The following is a 22117-nucleotide window of genomic DNA, read 5'->3' as shown; positions in this document are numbered from 1 at the left end:
AAAGACGCCAGTCTGATGCAATTAAAACCAACATTATATTAGAACTAACGTTCTATTTGCACCAAACTGTCATAAATTAATATTATATGCACTGAAAATATACATATATCGCTGAAAAAATTACGAACTAACCCCATACTACGCAATTCAGAAACCGAAGACTGAAAAAATGGCATCTTGTCATTTCTTATAAACATGTATGTGGCTTGAATAATAAATCTCGAAGAACTAGTCTGTTGCTGGTGCCCAGATAAATTATTTGTAGTATATCTACCTCTTGAAAATTAATGATCATTTACTCTAACAACATAAATACTTCATTTACACAGTACAAAACGAAGGACTCTGTACGTAGTGCCTTTTTTGAAAAGGTATGTTCAAAAAAAATGTGATTTAAATCCTAGCTAGATTATCTTCCCCTGGAAATTAAAACTTTACCCCTTAAGTACATACCCAGGAAACGGTACCTAATTGATTTTTTAGTTAACATCTTTAATGTAAAGTGCCGGAAAGTATGAAAGTTCTCATATTGTTCGTAAGTGTTAGGTCTTTTAAAATGCAATACCATTTTAGAAATTTTAACCTCTACTTTCAAAGTTCTTGCAAAATGGATCACTAAATTTCAATTCAAGTCAAAACGCATCGAGTATCTTCCACCTTGTTTTCAAAAACGCGCTAAAAACCTTTGCAGCCGACCGACCGACCGAACAGCTAAAGTGAACATATAAGCGCTACATTTTTTCAAAAACGCGCTAAAAAAAGTAAAAAATAAAATTTCTCTGGACCTAAAAAATGATGCGATTGCAAAGTTTAGTTACGCGGCAAGTGTTATAGTTTATGGCACCCTATGGAGAAATTGGCATCAAAACCGCCGGGGTACAAATTTCGGTACATGGTAAAATCTTTCCGGTTCGCGCGTGAAGATGGTCGTGATTTTTTGGAACCGATCAACCGGATACCTATTTTAAAAACTATAGGGTACAATAGAAATGAGATTTGGTACATTAAAAGTGCATTGGTTCATTTTTGAGCAGCCAATTATTCGCGGTGAACTTCAAAGGAGCGTAAATTTTGAATATGAATGCGTTTATTGTAAATTCCACTCCATTGCTAAATTTGGTACTCGTTGTGTCCTCTTTAGTGGTTGACGCATACATCTTTTGTATCTCTTTATTACAGGTAGTCATGTTACAGTTTCCTAGCTCTCCAAGAGGTCTTTATCTCAATGATTCCAAGATTTAGGCAAAGATCGCGCCACTATAGAAATGTAGCATAGCTTACTAGACTGTTAATGCAGATATTCCAGGTTGTGTCCGTGTGTATCATACCATAGATGTCTCATTAGAAAAATGCATACGTAAAAATAAGAGTTTAAAAATCTGTTCAAATCAAAAATCGACTCAGACAACGCTGAAACAAATAAACACTACGGCATATGCAACCACCATTGCTTGTGTGCAGTGCGTGTTGCATATCGAACTATTGCAAAAGAAAATATATTAGCTTATAAACTGAAATAGGTAACATTCTTTGACCCCAAATTGTCCTTTTAATCTAATCGCCCGATAACATTTACCGGCTACATTCAAAGTTTTTCATCATGCGTTATCTTGCACCCTTCCTTATTCTACTTAGCAATAGGCAGCATTCAATGCGCATCGTTTTGTTTCAAACTGTGCAAATCAAGTTATAAATGTATATACATTAAGCGGTTTTACTACATTTACAGAAGACCAAAACTCTGCTACTTGTGTGTTTTAAAACGATTCGATTTAAATGAAAATGAAAAACATTTTTAAAAACGCCATTGTCTAATTGAGCCCCGCCATTTTATCCCACAAGCGCCTTTTGTTGAGAAATTGTAGCTACGCTGCAAAGTGTAGTACCAATCGTTATTTTCTTATCAGTAATAGGACGATACGTATTGAAGTGTAATTTTGAAATTTTCCACAAGGTTTGACCATTGAAACCATTTAACGTTGCGGTAAGCAAGAATAGACGAATATTAAGAAAGTAATAGTTTTAACGATTTAATTTGTGTAAATGTCAAAACGATGAGGTTGGCGTAGCATTACACCTTCCTGTCTTTCTAGTTTTAATCACTGTACATGTGGTATTCACCGGTTTAATTATTGAAAAATCCCAGCGGAAACTTGTTTATAATTACGGACGAATCTACGAAGAAGTTTCAAAATGCATCAAGAAACTTTGCAACTAATTCAAATACTCGAAAAGACGGTTTCTCCAGGTGGGTAAACATTAGAAGAGATTGATTGCCATTACATCCCTTATCATTGCATTAATTTCAGATAAGGCAGAGTTAGAGCAGGCTTCTAATTTTCTCGAGCAGGCCGCGACGAACAACTTACCTCAGTTTATAAAGACGCTCTCTGATATCCTACGGCATGGCGGGAACAGTCCGGTGGCGCGAATGGCCGCCGGATTACAACTTAAAAATCACTTAACTTCAAAGGACCAAAGTATTAAAGTTTCGTATCAACAACGATGGTTGCTGTTTCAGGAGGACATACGGGACTATATCAAGAAAAACGTAAGTGTGGCCTTTGTACGAAGGGACGCTGTATTACAAAAAAAAATCTCGTATTGATTTTGTGACACCAACTCGATGTAAATATTAATTTCATGATACTGACACGAATTATTCATAAGGGGGTACTAAGTGAACACGGGTTCTAACAGATGAAAAGTTAATTTTTAGATTTAGCATCACCCGCACTGTACAGTAAGTATATAAGTAGGTGGCAATCACTCCTTTATAATTTTCAGAAATGGACACGAAGTGTAAATTAAAGACATAAGCGACGTTTACAGAAGACAATTTTATGCAAATCGTGTAATAGTGTTAATTATGCAGGTGTCAGTTGGTGATTTTCTTACTGTTTGTATATGATATACAGCCCGATTCAGAAATTGCGCAATGTCTTAAGAACAAAGATCTATGTTTTCTGTATTTGCCGGAATAATAACCACGATACTGCATTCATTATAAGAAGGTGGTAGATGGCGCTGTGCTTGAAGACAAGCACACACAGGAAAAATATAAAACCGCACCAAATTATTGTAAAGTAGAAATATCTAATACTGCAAACAGAAATAAATCTTTGACATTAACAGCTAATGACACTTCAAGAGTTTAGTTGACAATCAAAACTAACAGCTTGCAAAATTCGCCACTCGTTTTATGTTTCAGCGTAATACTGACTCGTGTTTTAACCAATCACAGTGAAGGTCACCCTGTGCTTTTTACCGCAGCCTTCTTAAAATGAATACAGATTTGGAATACCTTTTTTTACCTTGAAGGTAGATATGCGAACGGTCTTCAAATTTGTGTATTTTCTGATATGTTTTGTCATTTTTACTAAAGTTCGTCTGCACATGCCGAATTTGAGTTTTTAGAGTATGCGCAAGGTCTCTTACAAATGAGCTCTAGATGTATATACAGGGTGTATTGGGCACTTTTAGGGAGTGACCTGTACTTGCGAAGCTCAACTTCAAGAGAAAGGAAATAGCAAATACCACATTTTGTCAGGCTATAAGGGATTTTTAAAAGTGATGCGCGGTGACCATTGTGTTACACAGAAAAGACCTACATAAACTCGCTCAATGTTCAGTTTTGAAGATTTACTTGGCGCGATATCATCTCCTCATGTAACACATCCTCACGGTACAGGGGAGCTAGATTTCATAAGTTTTTTAAATATTGAATCACGATTTTCTCCATTTTTGTCTATATCAAATTATTAACTATGTGTGTTGTACTACAAATTGATTGCTCATTTCAAAGATTTTAAAAAGAACATAGATATTGCATTTGAAAAACAAAAGTTACCCTCAATTACGCCCAAACTGGAAGTTTCAATATTCGATGGGATAGATTGTAATGTCACACACAAAATTATATTTGGCAATTTTTTCGTATCTCGTCAATGAGTAGGTATTGGGGTGACCCTCTTATCTCGAACACACTGTATATGGTACTTAAATGACAAATAAATTTCAGAAATAACAAACATAAAACAAAATAAACATACAGTGCTATTTATTAAGGAGTAGACATTGTTTTTGCGTATGTCTACTTTTAAAAGACTGAATCTCTTCTGAAGGGCGCCTAATTTTATTCATCCATATCAACTTCTTAAAACAAATAAAGATCTGGCTGTCATATTAATCAGTTTGAAAATTGTTGCTTTGGCTTAACAGAAAATAAATCTAAGCTTCTTAAACTGTCACTAGCACTATACCAATTGACATTTGTTTTAAGAAGTTATTTTGGATGCATTAAATTAGACGCCCTTCAGAAGAGATTTTGTTTTTGAAAGTTTGACAGGGAAAATAAAATAGCACTGTATAACAAAATAAAATAGATTACAAAATTAAGTTGAAATACATATAGGGTCAATTGCCCCTCTCGTGGGGTCCGTAAGGGGGAGAAATTTTGGTGTAGTCGATTTTTGGTAAAAAAGAAAGGTTATACACTGCTTTTTTTGGCCCGAAAACAAAAATTGTCTCAGATCGACCCCGAAACAAAAATTTCTTATAGAATGTGACCTGTAGAATCCATAATTTCAAACAGTTCCAAGATTGGGCTACTAGTTCAAAAGTTACAGCCCTTTGAATTTTCTTTCGAAATTGGTTGGTAGTCTATAACTTTTGATCGAGCAGTCTAATCGAAAAAGTACGAATTGTTTTGGATTCTACGCCCTAAAATTAATAAGAAAAAGTCTTTTCCCGAGAAATTTTGGTGTAGTCGATTTTTGGTATAAATGAAAGGTTATAACACTGCTTTTTTTTGGCCCGAAAAAAAATTGTCTCAGATCGGCCCCGAAAAAAATTTTCTTATAGAATGTGGCCTGTAGAATCCATAATTTCAAACAGTTCCAAGATTGAGCTACTAGTTCAAAAGTTACAGCCCTTTGAATGTTCTTTCGAAATTGGTTTCTAGTCTATAACTTTTGATTGAGAAGTCTAATCGAAAAAGTGGATTCTACGCCTCAAAATTAATAGGAAAAAGTGTTTTCCCTAGAAATTTTGATGTAGTCGATTTTTGGAAAAAAGTTGGGTTCACACAGGTGAGTTTTTCTCTTAAATTTGATCACTGAACCATCATGCCCCACAGCCACGACAAGGCCAGACATTGAGGGGGTCTTGAATGTGGAACAACTGAAATGAATAATTGAGAAATTAGAATTCAGTGAATTGCTTTGTTTAAACAAATTCATTTCATGTTAAAAGTTCAAAAATATCAATAAATCAAACAAGGACAGTATCTGCCAATTGTCAAAAAGAACTTAATTCCTAGTCACATTGAAATTTAGAGCAATGACCAAGCAACCACTGTGCATACCTGAAACAACTACTAACAATATGATCAACCCTTCAACTACACAATACTGTAACTTTCAACATAATTGACACGAGTGCACAAGATTTCAGAAAACAACAGTAAATCATCCCCTGAAACTGATATTTTGTGTAACCAAAAATGCTTGATTGAAAAGTATCATATATAGCCCGCCATTTATTATCGTTCTGTTTCGAATTCCATATCTTTGTTATACTTGTTGATAAAAAAAATGTGTGTTATTATTTGACAATGACGTCACGGCGCTAAAAACTCATAATTTCCATGATGAGAAGCAATAAGGAAAAACAAAAGTGTTTGTTGTTTGGAAATGTTTGCATGTGTTTTGAATAAAATAACCATAAATATGAATTGTAATTATTTATTGATAATAATTATTAATATTTATTTTGAGTTAGTGTCACAGAGCTAATATTTTTTGGCACGGGATAATTTTTTGAATATAATGTTGCTTGTTCTGTAAAAGCGTTTTCTAGATTGTGGAAGCCTTGGGCACCGAGACGAGTCGACCATCATCGGCCGCACAATGTGTCGCCTACGTTGCCGTAGCCGAACTACCTCAAGGTCGATGGCCCAGTTTAATCAACACCCTAGTAAACAACGTAGTACAAACAAATTCGACGGAGATGCAAAAGGAAGCCACCCTCGAGGCGATCGGGTACATCTGTCAGGAAATCGATTCGGAAGTCTTAGTCACACAGTCGAATGCCATTTTAACCGCCATCATTCACGGAATGAGAAGCACGGAGCCGAGCAATCACGTTCGCTTGGCCGCCACCCAAGCTTTGCTAAACTCTCTCGAATTCACGCGTGCAAATTTTGATAAGGAGACTGAGCGTAATTTTATTATGGAAGTCGTCTGCGAAGCTACGCAATCTCAAGACTCTCAAATAAAAGTCGCAGCTTTGCAGTGTTTAGTCAAAATTTTATCACTTTATTATCAGTATATGGAGCCGTACATGGCGCAGGCGCTGTTCCCTATCACTTTGGAGGCGATGAAGTCGGATAACGATGCCGTGGCACTTCAGGGTATCGAATTTTGGTCTAACGTCAGCGACGAGGAGGTAGACTTGGCAATTGAAGACTCCGAGGCGACTGAAGCGGGGCGACCACCTGCTCGTGTCTCGCGCCACTATGCCAAAGGCGCCTTGCACTTTATCGTTCCGGTTCTAATGCAGAAACTTACGAAGCAGGAGGAATTGGACGACGACGACGATTGGAATCCGTGCAAAGCGGCCGGTGTTTGCTTAATGCTCTTGGCGACGTGTTGCGAGGACGAGATCGTACCCCACGTGCTTCCCTTCATTAAAGACAACATCAAATCTGAGGATTGGAGATATAGGGACGCCTCCCTGATGGCGTTCGGTTCGATTTTGGGAGGGCTCGATAATTCGGCTCTTAAACCGTTGGTCGAGCAGGCGATGCCCACCCTAATCGAATTAATGTACGACAACAGTGTTATAGTTCGAGACACGGCCGCTTGGACCTTCGGGCGTATCTGCGAGATCATTCCAGAAGTCGCGATTAACGAGACATACCTGAAACCGCTGCTCGAGAGCTTGGTGACCGGTTTAAAAGCCGAACCGCGTGTCGCTGCAAATGTCTGTTGGGCCTTTACCGGGCTGGTCGAGGCAGCGTACGAAGCGGCTGAGGTTAACGAAGAAACCGGCCAACCGGATACCTACTGTCTCTCGCAGTTCTTTGAGTTTATAATACAACGGCTATTGGAGACTACGGATAGGCCGGATGGTGCACAAGCGAATCTGCGACCGGCCGCCTACGAGGCTTTGATGGAAATGGTTAAGAACTCGCCGAAAGATTGCTACGTCACCGTACAGAAGACTACGATGGTCATTCTCGAACGTCTTCAGCAGGTTTTGCAAATGGAGTCGCACATTGCCAGTCACAGCGATCGTTCCCAGTACAATGACCTTCAGTCCCTGCTTTGCGGCACTTTACAGTCGGTGCTTAGAAAGGTAATGCTTAAACATTTCTTTATACAGGGTGTTTCGAAATTCGCGTTCACAGACCATGGGATTGTGTTATACGACAAAAACTGAACAAAAAGTTCTTTGACCAGTTTTCCATCAGACTGCTATTTTTCGAGCTACCATGGTTTTGAAAATCTCCGCCCCCCCCCTCCCCTACGCTGCGCCACTGGTTAAACTTAACACATTTTTAAAAACAAAAGAAGGTTCAAAACAAACTACAATTATGACGAGTACATAATTGCAACGTCGAAAAAAAAAGTGCCGGTCTGATCAAAAACTGGTAAAGGACTTTTGATTCAGTTTTCGGTGTATAACACCATCCCACAGTCCGTGTGCGCGAATTTCGAAACGCCCTGTATTCAAACCAGGTATGTAGGAAAAATCTGAGAATTCAAAGAAAATAAGCTCATAATTTTGAGAAAAGATATACCTTATACAATACACAAAAATAATAATGACATAAACACAGTGTCGGACTGGACCCCAAAAAGTATAGGGACAAAAAGCCCACACCCTACCAATGTATACAGGGTGGGCCATTGTTAGTGTGTGGGTGGAAGATTGTGGGTTGATTAACGCACATAATTAAAATTTATTGTCGGGGAATGTTGAAGGACGCTTAAGGCTTATATTTTTAACGAAATTGCAATTGTTATACAGGATGATTTATATCAAAGTTTCATTTTTTTAATGGTACACCCTGTATATTATTTTAGGTTATTACATATTTCGATTCCTTTGGTCAATTTTAGTGTGACTTTATGATGTAAAATGAGGCGAATAGGTCAAGTGACGTCACAGGCTGACCGAAATTGTTTTTCCAAGGCCAACTTTAGTCATGTAACTTTTTCATTTGCGGATGTATTTTAATGATTCTTTCGCATTTTTGTTTGTTAGCACACTAAAAAAATGAATTTAAATTCGGCAGGTAACACCGGAAGACGCTCCGAAAATCTCGGACGCCATCATGACAGCATTACTCAGCATGTTTAGTTCCAATTCGTGTAAAAACGGAGGCGTGCAAGAAGACGCTCTAATGGCGGTCTCGACGCTCGTCGAGGTTCTCGGCGAGAACTTCCTGAAGTACATGGACGCCTTCAAACAGTTCCTTTACATTGGCCTGCGAAACCATCAGGAGTACCAGGTGTGCGCGACCGCCGTCGGCCTGACCGGAGACATCTTTAGGGCACTCAAACTGAAAACTCTTCCGTATTGCGACGAAATCATGATGATTCTTCTCGAGAATTTGAGCGACAACTCTGTCCATCGGACTGTCAAACCGCAAATCTTGTCTGTCTTCGGCGATATCGTATTGAGCATCGGTTTGGAATTTAAGAAGTATCTCGAGGTCGTACTGGTCACGCTGGCCCAAGCCTCCCAGGCGCAGGTGGATCGAACTGATTTCGACATGATCGATTACTTGAACGACCTGCGCGAGGGCGTCCTCGACGCTTACACCGGTATCATTCAAGGTCTGAAAGGCGACGGACCGACGCCGCATCCCGACGTTATGCTGCTCGAACCGCACGTACCGTTCATAGTTCGCTTTATAATCGTCGTCGCTCAGGATAACGAACATTCGGACGCGAGCGTCGCAGTTGCGGCCGGCCTCGTCGGCGATCTGTGCTTGGCGTTCGGCGCGGCGATGCTCGCACTCTTAGATCTGGATTCCATCAATGACATGCTGACGCAGGGACGTCGAAGTCGGATCAGTCGTACTAAAACTCTCGCAACTTGGGCCACCAAGGAGTTGCGCAAGCTGAAAGCTAATATTACTGCACCCGCAGCTAGCTGGTGAGTATGAATATTTTCGCCATTTTTCGTGAAGAATATACAGGGTGATTCAGACCACCCGTCCATCTGCTCTATAATTCAGGGGCTTAAACATGTTTAACAAATAACCCAGAAATCTGGGATTGTTGTTCTCTATCAAAGGACTGAATCCCACTAATCCTCACTTGTTTGGGGGGGGGGGGGGCATTTTGTAATTTCAAATGGGGGCCCACATTTTTTTAATCCATATCTCGATTGTACAGGGTGAGTCAACGATTGCGCGGAGTAACTTAATGCCTTGAAGATAAGATTTTTTGATAGAGTGCTTTTGTATTATAATATGGTTGAATATTCTCCACATTTTAAAAATATTTGGACTTATACAGGGTGCGCTCACAAAGTAGGGCGCCAAAATGGTACATTTTTTTAAATAGAACCCTAGCTGGTGAGTATGAATATTTTCGCCATTTTTCGTGAAGAATATACAGGGTGATTCAGATCACCCGTCCATCTGCTTTATAATTCAGGGACTTAAAAATGTTTAACAAATACCCCAGGAATCTGGGATTGTTGTTCTCTATCAAAGGACTGAATCCCACCAATCCTCACTTCTTGGGGGGGGGGGGGGCAATTTTGTAATTTCAAATGGGGGCCCACATTTTTTAATCCATATCTCGATTGTACAGGGCGACTCAACGATTGCGCGGAGTAACTTAATGCCTTGAAGATAAGATTTTTCGATAGAGTGCTTATGATATGGTTGAATATTCTCCACATTTTAAAAATATTTGGAATTATACAGGGTGCGCCCACAAAGTAGGGCGCCAAAATGGTACATTTTTTTAAATAGAACCCCTTGTATTTGAATGCATTTTTGAATTCTACGTGTAATTGTGCGTCTTTTTTTATTATATGGTTAATATCGGAAAAACTAGTAGCAAAACTAGGGCATTTGCAAGCGTCAGTATATTGTCAAAATTATTACTTAAATTTTGTTTCCAGGTTTTATATCTTTTATCCTGGGTAAAGTGAAAGTCAAATAAATACATCTACTATGAAACAATAAAAAAATAACTTACAGGATGTTTTTTTTTGGTAGGTCCAAAGTTGCAAAACTTCATATTAAAAATCTCACTTTTTTTAAATGGAACACCCTATATATTTTTCTGTCGTCTTTTAGCTCTTCCAAAAACCTTCAACTTTTGATAATAATGTCCTATACCTATCTCTGATATTTTTCAAAATATCTTGGTTTTCCTGGTTTTTATATTCTAATCTTAAATAAGTTATATGTAACTTCCATGATAGTCTAGGCCCCAGAGGGTTTGAACTTGCAAATTTCTGAGACAAAGAACCAAGATGCAGGGATTATGTTTTTTGGGTCGCTGAATCCGAATTTGACTTTTGCACAAAAATCCGGATGACGCGGGAGCCGCCATCTTGGAAAAATGGCGGAAATTCGGCGGTTTTTCCACAAAATGCGAAATAACTCATTTAATATCGGATTTTTGGCGTTTTTTTTTGCGCGCGAAATATTGAAAATTGCGAAAACTTCATTTTTGGGCCGAATTTCGTCGCACTGTAGTAGCGTTAGTTTTTGTCCGATTTTCATCAACAAGGGCTCATCTCAAAGGAAACTTTATGTACTTTCATTTGTTACTGAAGTTTTTTCGCCACAAAACTGATACCAAATGAGTTATTTCGGGTTTTGTGGAAAAACCGCCGATTTTCCGCCATTTTTCCAAGATGGCGGCTCCCGCGTCATGTGGATTTTTGTGCAATGTCAAATTCGGATTCAGCGACCCAAAAAACATAAACCCTGCATCTTGGTTCTTTGTCTCAGAAATTTGCAAGCTGGACCCCTGTATTGAGCTCTAGGGTGTGGACTATAATAACGAGGTGGCCATGCAAAAAAAAAGGCAATTTTTATCTGCCTCGTCCAAAGCTAAAATTCGAGACTCGCCGTTAGGACCTCTGTAATGGTGGGAGATACAGTGTAGGTTAAATAAGGGCAAAGTTCCCTTTTTTTGTGACTAAAAAATTGCATGTGATACTGGTACTCAAAAGTTTAGCACAAGTCAAAAACCGTCGCAAACTCACTTATTAACAAGCGAACCAGCTGTTTCATGATTTTGGACTTATGTCCGTCTGTTCATCTGCGTACAGGGTGGTCTAAATTGCACACTTTCTTATGGAAAAACAATGGGCCTAGGTTTTCTGGAGCCAAAATTTCTATCTCTAACCGGTTTGACCACTAGTGGGCGAATTTAGTCAATTTCTTTAATACCCCATGACTTATTTATTATTAAAACTAATTGAATTTTGCAAAATCTTTCTTAGAGCACTTTTTCATGTAGAATCCATCGCGATATCTGGTGTTTATACAGGGTGTTTGGTTTTTCTTGACACTAAATTACATTTTTACATGTGGACCACCCTATAAATTTTTGAGTTTTTGAAAAGAGCGTAAAATTTCCTAAATTTTGATGTATCACTTGTTACATTTATATTGAATATTTTTACAATATTGCATTTTATACCTTAAAATATTTAGATCTACGTTTCCATGGCGAACAAAAGATGGCGAGATTGTTTAAAATAACAATGCCGTTATCTGTATTATTATTAACAAGACAAAAAACAGAGTGGATGATTTTGGATGTTCTGTCATCTAACTTGTTAAATGTTAATCATGGGGACGTTCTGTCCGTCCATCTGTGTACATGATAACTCGCAAACGTTTTCCAGTTCTGTGTTTGTCGCTTGTTTTCTATATTGGTTTGAAGCAGTTTATTATTTTCAAAATTTGTTTTCGCGTTCCGGCTCTACCTTGACCGTGACAACGAAACCACGCGTCTTTTTGCTTTCATTGGCCTGTCGGTCGCTTAGACAAAATGGCGGGCGGGCTCTTTTACTGTAGGAATCTATGACAGAATTTATTTCCCAAATGTAGGTAAGATCACCTACAAAAATCATGATAATAGAAAGCTTACTGCCACTTAGGCAACCAAGCATACACTATCTAAAATGGCAACGTTGAAGTGTACGTTTTACGGCGGAGATCCGTGTGGGATGGGGCGCACGGCGTTGCACACTGTCGTCTTTGCTTCTGCGTTTCTTCGTCGCTGCCCTAATATAAAAACGGTTCGTTGCCTAAGTGGCAGTAAGCTTCCGATTATCATTACTTTAGTCAGTGATCGTAAAAAATGTTTCATATCCGATACAAATCCACTAATCCGGTGCAGGATTACCGTGTGCCTTAATTCAGTACTGTAGTGGTTAGTTAGGTAGGCTTTAAACGAAATAAATTTTTTTCTTCAACAAGGAACAGATGCCACATATTAACTAGATTTTTGGATGTACCGTTTATTCCCAATAAACCTAAAAATATTTTGTTGGCAACATCAGGTTTTATTGCCATTAGTTTGCTATAATTAAACGATGAGAGTAAAATTGAAAATGAACTAAAGCTGATTATTTGTTTCAGATTTAATTTGATCTATAGCGATAACCATATGAAGGTGTGGTCACCAGTATCTGTTCTGGAAAGGCATTACATATATTAAAAAAATTACCTTTTTAGATTTCTCTCTGGTTAGTAATTAAAATAGTCATTAGTTCTTAATTAACCAATTTAAGTTTGGAACTTAATCGATTAATTAACGACTGGATGACGTAAACGACATGGTACCGTCCCTCCTTTTTCGGTTATGGGGTGCGGAATGCGTGCGTATGAACTTCTTTAGGACCAAGGACCAATATGAATGTGTACTGAGTGCTACAGTGACGTTAGACAGAACGCTTGTGTACGTAAGTAAATGCCGCCTGCATGGTGAAAGACGTATATCTCAAGACTGAAGAAGAAAAAGTGAAGTTATGAAAATTTTTCTCTCCTCTCGTTTTTTTATTCGCGAAATTTTTTTGTCTGTTATATTTGTAACGGTTTGTAATTAAACATTATTCACATGTCACATATCGCTCTTTACAAGTAGTTGTACTTTCGTTTTAAAAAAAATTTATATTTTATACATACTCTAAGATTACGGATGACCTAACTCGGTCGCCGCGTTTCTCGAAGTGTCCGAGTTGGGTCGGCGACTTTTTTGCATTAGGTAGTGTTCATACTCAGGAAGTTTTGGAATAATATACTTTTGTGAATGGTATTTTTTTGAGAGTTTTTGTGAGGCCGTGTGTGCCTTGCGTGGGTGGATTAATTAAATTAACCTGGTCGTTCTAAATATTAACAATAATGACGACTTTGTTAAGTAGTACGTTAGTTGTATAATAACGAAGCTATCTGTGATTTGGGAAGGCTTTAGTGGTTGCCAAAAATGTTTTTTTAACAATTCCAATTCCAGAGAAAAAAAAAACAAAAAGCCTTCTCAATGTTATAATAATTATAATCACGCAATTATAATTATTAAATTCCTGTATGTGTGATATTGTCTTCGCAAATGACACGAGAGTAAACTCGGCGTATTTCAGTTCAATGTCGGCGTTCGTTTTGTGTCATTTGCGTTTGAATTTTAGGCTGTATGAAACTTTGTATTAGTATGCGAGGCTGTGTGACTGTTATTTTTATGTAAGCGCTCTTCGAAGAATTCCCACTTTTTTATATTCGCCGTTTGTGGCACGAGTGCGCTTTATTTGTTATTCCGTAATTTCTAATAAACCAAAGTGCTGAGAACTGATGAAACAAATAAAGTGCTCCTCATCCTTAAAAGTAATAGAATGTAAGGACAATCTGATTTAGAGCCTGAGTAGTAGATAATTTTGAATGTTTTGTTTGCTAGTTTATGAATCAATGTGTGCCATGATAGGTTGTCTGTTCAAAAATCACCCCTAAGAGCCGATGTTTGACAATCTTACTAGTGTGGTAAGACTGAATAATGTTTTAGCATAAGTTGCCAATAGTTGAAACCAATTGCGTGTACCCAAAACTGTACGTAGCTCAAATATGTGCTGTGTGAAAGTATTCCTTAATGTGCGTTCAACGGTGCATAAATATTCCAATAATATTGTTAAACATCGGTCATGTAATTCGTTTTTGTTTGAATATTGTTACCATGTCTGGTTGCCGACAACACCTTTAACATTTTTCCAAATTAAAAAAAAAAGATGTAACTTAATTTTTTGCTCTTTTATTTTTCCACCTAAAATTAGGACTTTTTTTCTGTAGTAAAATAATAATAAATGAAATAATGTAATTGTTGAACTTGATCGACCTCCCTAATCCATTTAGTACACTTTTGCTGCTTCTTTCAATTAAGACGGTATTAATAATAATGGACGACACTGAACAGAATGTAATTTGTTATCATTGTAAAATTTCTCTTTAACGTTGTGTTTCAGAATCAAATTGATTTAGACGATATTCTGCCACAGGTCGGAGAATTTGGAAGGTATCAAAAGTTGATGCTGTGGCTGGTTTGTTTACCTGCGTGTATTCCCTGCGGTTTTTGCGCGTTTAATCAGTTGTTTATGGTCGATGTCCCGGATCATTGGTGTCGGATCGACGAACTGCAAAATTTCAGCCGGTATGAACGACGAAAACTTGGCATACCGTACGGTGACGGCACGTACAGCAGATGCCAACGGTATGCTGTGAATTGGACACGGGTTCTGGATGAGGATGTGACAAATGCAAATGAGTCTTGGCCGATCGAAGCGTGTAAAGACGGATGGGAATATGATTTATCCGTGGTATCTTCGAGCATAGTCATTGATGTATGTACCAAATCTAGTGGCCTTTTGTAATAACCGAATTTCAGTTCGATTTGGTTTGTGAACGAGACATTTACCCCACACTCGGTTTGGTAGCTTTGAATATCGGCGGACCTATCGGGGTTTATGGGTTTGGTATTTTAAACGATAAGATTGGCCGTAAGAAGTCTTTTTTTGCGTGTTTGTTTACACTTCTTGCCGGTAGTATTATGACCGCTTGCTCGCCACAATTTTGGGTTTGGGCTGTTAGTCGTATAATTGTAGGACTGACTGTGCCGGCAATTTACCAGATCCCTTTCATTATATGTAAGTGCCTTAATTGAAATTAACGTTGAAGTGGTGCAGCCAAGGAATATCTTATTTAAAAAGGGACAAACTAGTTACCCAAATTCCTATTAGATTTGCATAATTTGGCTCCTACAACCACAGAGGTGACTGCTTGGTCAGATCATTCGCAAGTTTTCACCATTAGCACAGATCTACACATACAGAGATTGCTAACCTTATGCATTTTCTGTGAAACAAATTTAGGTATACTTAAAAGCGCCCTCTATTGCGGAGCAGTATAAACATGTATTGTTTAAAACTGTAATATGACGCTTATGGATTTATGCATTAGATGTCGCTGCAAAAAATTTAAAGCTAAAGTCACTAGATATAAAAATTACCGCAATCATCCGCCATTTTTGGGCAAATTTGCTGGCAACTTAAAAAAATTGACAAATAAAATCTGAATAGCTGTCATTTTTATAACCTAACTTCATAGTACTGTCATGTTTTATAAAAATATATACAGATATCTCCAAACAGGTGGAACAATCCCTAACATTAAAGTTACTAGAATCTGGTAACTTCCGCCATTTTTGGGCAAAAATCATGCGTTCTCTCTCTAACACACGAGCCCAATGGATTGCGGTACTTTCTATATTTAGTGACTTTATTTAAAGCTACCAATCTAGGGACTTTATTTAAAGCGGTAAAGTGTGCATATAATCCAGTTTAATTGTATTTATACCAGGAAAGTTGTGGGGTAGTTTTGATTTCTTTGATTCTATATGTATTTTGGGGTGCTGAATCCGAATCTGAGGTTTGCTAACAAAATTTCATGACGCAACATTGAAAAAAATACAAAAAAAGTTGAAAAAGATATTTTTTTAGCAGTTTTGTGCTTACAACTCGAAAACTATCAACTTTTCGAAAATAACCTCCCTATCTTATATCTTATCGGCGTGGTAAAGAGTGTAACGTTAATGATGGCAGAGATATACATAGTTTTTAAGTATGCCTTTGTGGTTAGCAATCTGTCAAGACCTTTAAAGCCGCAAATAGTTTCCGCCAACTTCAAAAAACCTTCACGATTCTTTAAGAACCTGCCCTATGTTCGTGTGTATCTCTGTGACCACAGGGACCCGCTTTTAATAACTCCCTTACGACGAATGAGTAGCTCCAGTGTTAAATTAAACAATTATGGCTCAACGTACCTCCTATCATATCATACCACTGTAATAATACGAATATTAAGGAATTCGAATTGTGCAAACTTTAGCGCTTTAATTTTGTTTCAGCGACATCTAACGCATAAATCCATAAGCGTCATATTACAGTTTTAAACGATACATGTTTATACTGCTCCGCAATAGAGGGCGCTTTTAAGTATACCTAAATTTGTTTCCCAAAAAATGCATAAGGTTAGCAATCTGTGTATGTGTAGATCTGTGCCATTAGGAACCAAATATCCTAGGGTAACCTTTAATAGCATCTTTTGCAAAATTGGGAAAAGCATACCCCAAATTGTAGGAAAATCTGCTTGTCCATGTACAATTTTCTTTAGAATTTTATTTAGGCCTATAAAGATGCAAAAACTCTTCCATGTCTCCTAATATCCTTATAAGCCTAATGCCCGTTTGCACTGACAAAGCTTAGTTTAAGGTTAGGTTCATGTCCATGGAAACCATTGTCGGAATAAGCGTTGCTATGGAGTTTAAGTTACCATTAAGCTAAGCTCCCCTTAAATTTGTCGGTGCAAACAGCCATATAGGCCTCCCATTGGGAGGCCTTATTAAACAGTTTGCCCAACTGAATTTTCTGCTTTTCGAGTGCCCTGCACCATCAGGAATGGTTATGGCAAAAATAATAATCTTTATGACTACAATGTTTGGTAAGAAGATCTACTTTGTCCTGTAAGTCGACAGAACCTGAGAGGTGTCCATTGCCCTCTTAAGTTTTTCTCCAATGAGATGTTTGTAAAGGGGAATATCCATTACCTTCACCTTGGGGTTGCGCAGCGACGTCGGAAGTATGGGTCAGAGGGGGGAGTCGCCCCCTCATAGAATGGATAAATAAATCACTCAAAAGCGACTAACACTCATGTTCTTCTACTGCATGTGCATGCAAAAAGTATAGAAGTAGAGGATATATTGAAATAATTTGTCAGCAAAACTGCGGAAATTCGGAAAATTTTTGGAAATATTTAACTTTTTACTTTCTAGCTACATACAAAGTATGTTAAAGGAAAGTATTGTAATCGTGATAAATTTTTGATATGCGGATATTGCGTTTTCTGGACGTTTTGAAGCACACGGATCCCAAAAAAGTTATTTTTAGCTTGACGTCTGTGTGTATGTGGTTCGTTTTTTGTGAACACGATAACTAAAAAACCCCTGAACCAATTTGGGGTGCATATAGAGTGTATTTTGGTTTTAATCCATAACCATCTTCATGGTTGTTGGTGTCAAAAGTTTAAGAGCCATAAGGGCTGGAAAAAATTTTTTCGCATACACTGGCCAAAATGACTTAAAAAACTACAAAAAAAGTTCATTATAATTTTTTTGTGAGTTCCTTTGTTTTTGAGAAGTTTTGAATTGAAAAGTTAAACTATTTATTTTATTTTTCTAAATTTTCATATTTCTCTAAAAGTAGATAAGCATCAGAATTAAAAATGTTAATTACAAAAAAGGTATCTTAACGAGATCTATAAAAAGGCTCCTACACTTTTTTGCGTCGGGTTCAAAATAAAGGCGCTAGAAGGCATTTTCTAAATGTTATACTATGACCAAAGATAATTGCAATGCCTATTAAAAGTAGACGGAAAGTCAAGTCAGGAGTTTACCTGACAACTAGTTATACTTGCTTTTCTTGACAATGCTCAATAGTGCAATAAATAGGAACAACATTTTTGTAATTCCTATTTTCCAGTTCATTATTTTTTAAATAAATATTAATGATCTATGGATATGGTTGTCTCAATCGAGTCAAGTATCTCTGAGCTACTCAGTTGCATATCACTAGACATCCTCAAATACTTTTTTCAAAATTCTTGCAAAAATACAGTTAATAATAATATATTTATTGGTGGTGTTGCATGTTATTCCACATGTCATAAGATAGAAAAACAAATATAGCTCATACTACTTTGGTAAAATTAAACTTGCAGAAGTCGCTGATTTTTGCTCCCCCCCCCCCCCACCATTATTCACTTCCGACGTCGCTGAGATTGCAATAACCCTTTTGGACGGCTCCTTTGGAGTTAATTTCTAATGAAATTACTCCATGATCATCATAGTGACTTTCCAGTTCGTTATGTGGTCAGAGATACTCGATGATGCCAGACATCGCACTGTCTGGCTTCGGGAACGTGGGTTCGTGTCCTCACTGTAGATTAGAACTTGTCAGATATTCAAGTAATGCTAGGGTTGACATTAGTACCCCCCCATGTCCCAGAAAGCACAAGATTGTTTTGTCCAAATTTGGTCCACATGTCAACAAATTGGATGTCATACTTCCGGCCAATAATGGACGTCATATTTGGGTCTATTGATGGACGTCATATTTGCGTCCACTGACATATACGAGGGGGATATTCAAAGTAGGCATTTGCGCTCGTATTTGCAAACGTCATAACTGTCACTTTGTCGCTTATTAGAAAAAACGCTCGATATGCATTCAGAGTTCATTTCAAGTGATTTGAGTGATTTATCCTCGATTGTAGAAAAAAGTGTGTAATTCGACAAATTGATTGTCGATTTCATTTCAATTGTACTTACATCTTTCTTTGTCGCTTGGCCATTAAAACGAAGTTCACGATGAAGTGAGGCCCCATGTCCAATGTATCATTTGTGGACATTTATTAAATCAAAGACATGGTTTCGTCTAATATTGCGTTAAACGCTAAGAAAGATTTATTATTGAAAAAAATATGGGCGTACATACTTATACATGGACGACCATACGATGTCCCATATTTACGTACGTAGGACGTCATTTTTTCTCCAAGGACGAATGTATACAAATAGTGGACCATATATGTACAGTGCTATTTGATGAGGTGTTTATTATTTTGCTCACAGTATTCTATCAGTCTTGCCATCTAATTACTAGGAGGTAGGTTGACAGAATCTCCTGGGAGATATACTGATGTCATTACTCTTGAGCTTTACCCTGTACCTATGTCATAGCTTAACTGTATAGTCGCGATATCACTGCCACACCTAAGAACTTTAAGGTATCTAGGAACGTCATGCATGTTCTAGGTTTTTCTATATTTCCCTATATGTTGTTGTGGTCACCTGACCTCAGGTTCGGCAGGGTTACTGACTGATCTTTAGATACCCCATAACTGAACCTGCCCCTGCCCTCTGACAACAGCTGCCTACCTTTTCCCAATAATTGTGCACCTCCAAGCGCCGCGTGATCGCCACCAAGTCGTCAGGTTCCTCTGGGACCCAGATGGCAACCTTGCCGAGGATAGGAAGACAGTCTATTCCTGCATCACCTTTAGGTGTGCACCCTCCCACAATTGTAGAAGGTCTCGCAAGATCTTAAGGCCGCTATATACGCGTTGAGTCATCCGACCCCTACCTATTTTTCTCTCTGAAAACCCGTCTGACCGGAGTTACCTAGCTCATGGAAACGGTTGGGTCACGGGAGGTAGATGGTTTGGAGGAGACTGTTGGCGCAGTTTGACTCGTTTGGGTCAGCCTGGCCTTCTTTCTCCTCTTCTGCTCAGCGCCGGAGATGCGCTTGGATGGTTTGGATTGTTGTTGAGGCTTATGGTGACCTGTAACATAGGTTGAAGGGTATACTGGGTAATTTCATGATTAGGTATACAGATATTCTTTGGTGCATCCTCTGCCATTTCCAATTACTCCCTGTATAATTTATCTAATTAATTTTTAGCCTTGGAACTGGTCGGTCCGAATTACCGATCATTTGTAACCGTAACGACATGCACATTTTACACTTTTGGTCTGATGGCACTTGCAGGTATCGCCTATCTAGTCCCCAATTGGGAACATCTAACTCTAGTGACCTCGCTTCCATTCTTATTGTACGTGATCTACTGGTACTTTCTGCCCGAAAGTCCGCGATGGTTATTGGCGAGAGGAAGATTTGACGAGGCGCTGAAAATACTCGAGGTACTCGCGAGAGTTAACCGTTGCGAGCTGCCGGCCAGTTTTCGACAACTGCTCAAACAACGGATGATGTTGACCAGATCGAGGAGCCAGGACTCCGCCAACAGTAAATGCCCCGACATCTTTGTCTTATGTCGCACTCCTAATATGCGCCTGAAAACGATTTTAATCACGCTGAACTGGTTCGCGAACACAACCGTTTACGTCGGGTTAAGCTACTACGGCCCGGCTTTGGGTGACAATAAATATTTAAGCTTCCTTCTATCGGCAGCCGTGGAAATTCCGAGTTATCTTCTTTGCTGGATGATTATGGATCGATGGGGTCGGCGATGGCCGCTTTGTTTAAGTATGATAATTAGCGGCATCTGTTGCATTGCAACAGTATTACTATCTGAAGGTACACTCGAGACTACCAATGTCGATAATTACTGACTAAGTTCTCAGATGCCACGGTCAGCATAATGGTGCTGTACCTGCTATCCAAGTCTTCAATATCTGCCTCATTTTTAATTATGTACCCATTTGCCGGTGAACTGTACCCGACACAATTGCGTGGGATTGGAATCGGAACCTCCTCCTACATCGGTGGAATGGGACTTATTATAATTCCGTTCATTACATACTTGGTAGCCTACTCTGAATCTTTGCCTACGCGCTAATCATTCATTTGTAGGGTTCAGAAAACCTCATTCTACCCCTGATGATCATGGGTTTTTTCTCGGTATTCGGAGGCCTACTGGCGCTACGCCTTCCGGAAACGTTACACTACCGTTTACCTCAAACAATCGAAGAGGGCGAGGAGTTTGGGAAGAACTTTACCGTCCAGGATTGCTGCAGATGCATTCCACTCAAGTATGATATTGATATGTGCACTTTTATTACGAACAAAAGTACTTTTCCAGATTGAATCCTCCCGTCTTAAGTTCGTTCGAGGATTTAGAATTGGACAGAATAAAAGAGGAGGACGTTGAACAAATTCCATTGGAGGCGTCGAGGCGAATGTCCATGAGACGATTGGCACGACAGACTAGTTTTATGGATACTCAGAAAGACAGCGATGGAAGTATGCAGATAACTTATTGGATGTAATTGCAATACATAAAATTCATGTGAATGGTTTATTTACAAAGAAATTCATGCTTGAGTTTTAATTACATTAATCACACCATGATCATGGGTTTTTTCTCGGTATTCGGAGGCCTACTGGCGCTACGCCTTCCGGAAACGTTACACTACCGTTTACCTCAAACAATCGAAGAGGGCGAGGAGTTTGGGAAGAACTTTACCGTCCAGGATTGCTGCAGATGCATTCCACTCAAGTATGATATTGATATGTGCACTTTTATTACGAACAAAAGTACTTTTCCAGATTGAATCCTCCCGTCTTAAGTTCGTTCGAGGATTTAGAATTGGACAGAATAAAAGAGGAGGACGTTGAACAAATTCCATTGGAGGCGTCGAGGCGAATGTCCATGAGACGATTGGCACGACAGACTAGTTTTATGGATACTCAGAAAGACAGCGATGGAAGTATGCAGATAACTTATTGGATGTAATTGCAATACATAAAATTCATGTGAATGGTTTATTTACAAAGAAATTCATGCTTGAGTTTTAATTACATTAATCACACCATTTTGGAAGAAAAGTCATGGTCAGATGGTGCTGTTTCGAAAGCGGTTTGGCGGGCTACATGGGTCCGTTACAGACTTAAAAGATCAAATCAAAAGCCGTATCTATAGAAAGAGCGTGAAATTTTGGAATTTCAAGCTCTTTTAAGTAGGGCTTTCAACAACTCAAACCAAAACCAAAAGCTTTTTCAGCTCTTCCTTTTA

At 38.5% G+C, this 22117-nt stretch overlaps 2 protein-coding genes across 5 annotated transcripts; both read left to right on the top strand.

Moving 5' to 3' along the window:
* The first annotated feature begins 1836 nt into the window (after positions 1–1836).
* LOC116171929 (importin subunit beta-1) lies at positions 1837–14354 on the top strand. Of its 3 annotated transcripts, XM_031488978.1 has the most exons (6): positions 1837–1984; positions 2094–2248; positions 2310–2551; positions 5860–7359; positions 8303–9168; positions 12635–14354. In XM_031488978.1, coding segments are annotated over exons 2-6 (2664 nt in total). In that variant the 5' UTR covers positions 1837–1984; positions 2094–2193; the 3' UTR covers positions 12636–14354. The 3 variants fall into 3 exon arrangements, with proteins under 3 accessions (XP_031344838.1, XP_031344836.1, XP_031344837.1); XM_031488976.1 differs by lacking the exon at positions 12635–14354 and having other exon boundaries at positions 8303–9172; XM_031488977.1 differs by lacking the exons at positions 1837–1984; positions 12635–14354 and having other exon boundaries at positions 2046–2248; positions 8303–9172.
* A 13-nt stretch (positions 14355–14367) lies between these two features.
* Positions 14368–21863, top strand: LOC116171933 (carcinine transporter). Of its 2 annotated transcripts, XM_031488983.1 has the most exons (8): positions 14368–14453; positions 14500–14874; positions 14919–15177; positions 20047–20679; positions 20727–20908; positions 20956–20992; positions 21460–21601; positions 21652–21863. In XM_031488983.1, the coding sequence occupies exons 1-8, from the start codon at positions 14433–14435 to the stop codon at positions 21836–21838; spliced, it is 1836 nt and encodes a 611-aa protein (XP_031344843.1). In that variant the 5' UTR covers positions 14368–14432; the 3' UTR covers positions 21839–21863. The 2 variants fall into 2 exon arrangements, with proteins under 2 accessions (XP_031344843.1, XP_031344842.1); XM_031488982.1 differs by lacking the exons at positions 21460–21601; positions 21652–21863 and adding an exon at positions 21185–21396 and having other exon boundaries at positions 20956–21134.
* The last annotated feature ends 254 nt before the right edge of the window (positions 21864–22117 follow it).

This window comes from Photinus pyralis, unplaced genomic scaffold, assembly GCF_008802855.1.
Source record: "Photinus pyralis isolate 1611_PpyrPB1 unplaced genomic scaffold, Ppyr1.3 Ppyr1.4_LG5, whole genome shotgun sequence".
Classification (NCBI taxonomy): domain Eukaryota; kingdom Metazoa; phylum Arthropoda; class Insecta; order Coleoptera; family Lampyridae; genus Photinus; species Photinus pyralis.
This window is presented reverse-complemented; position numbering and strand designations above follow the sequence as displayed.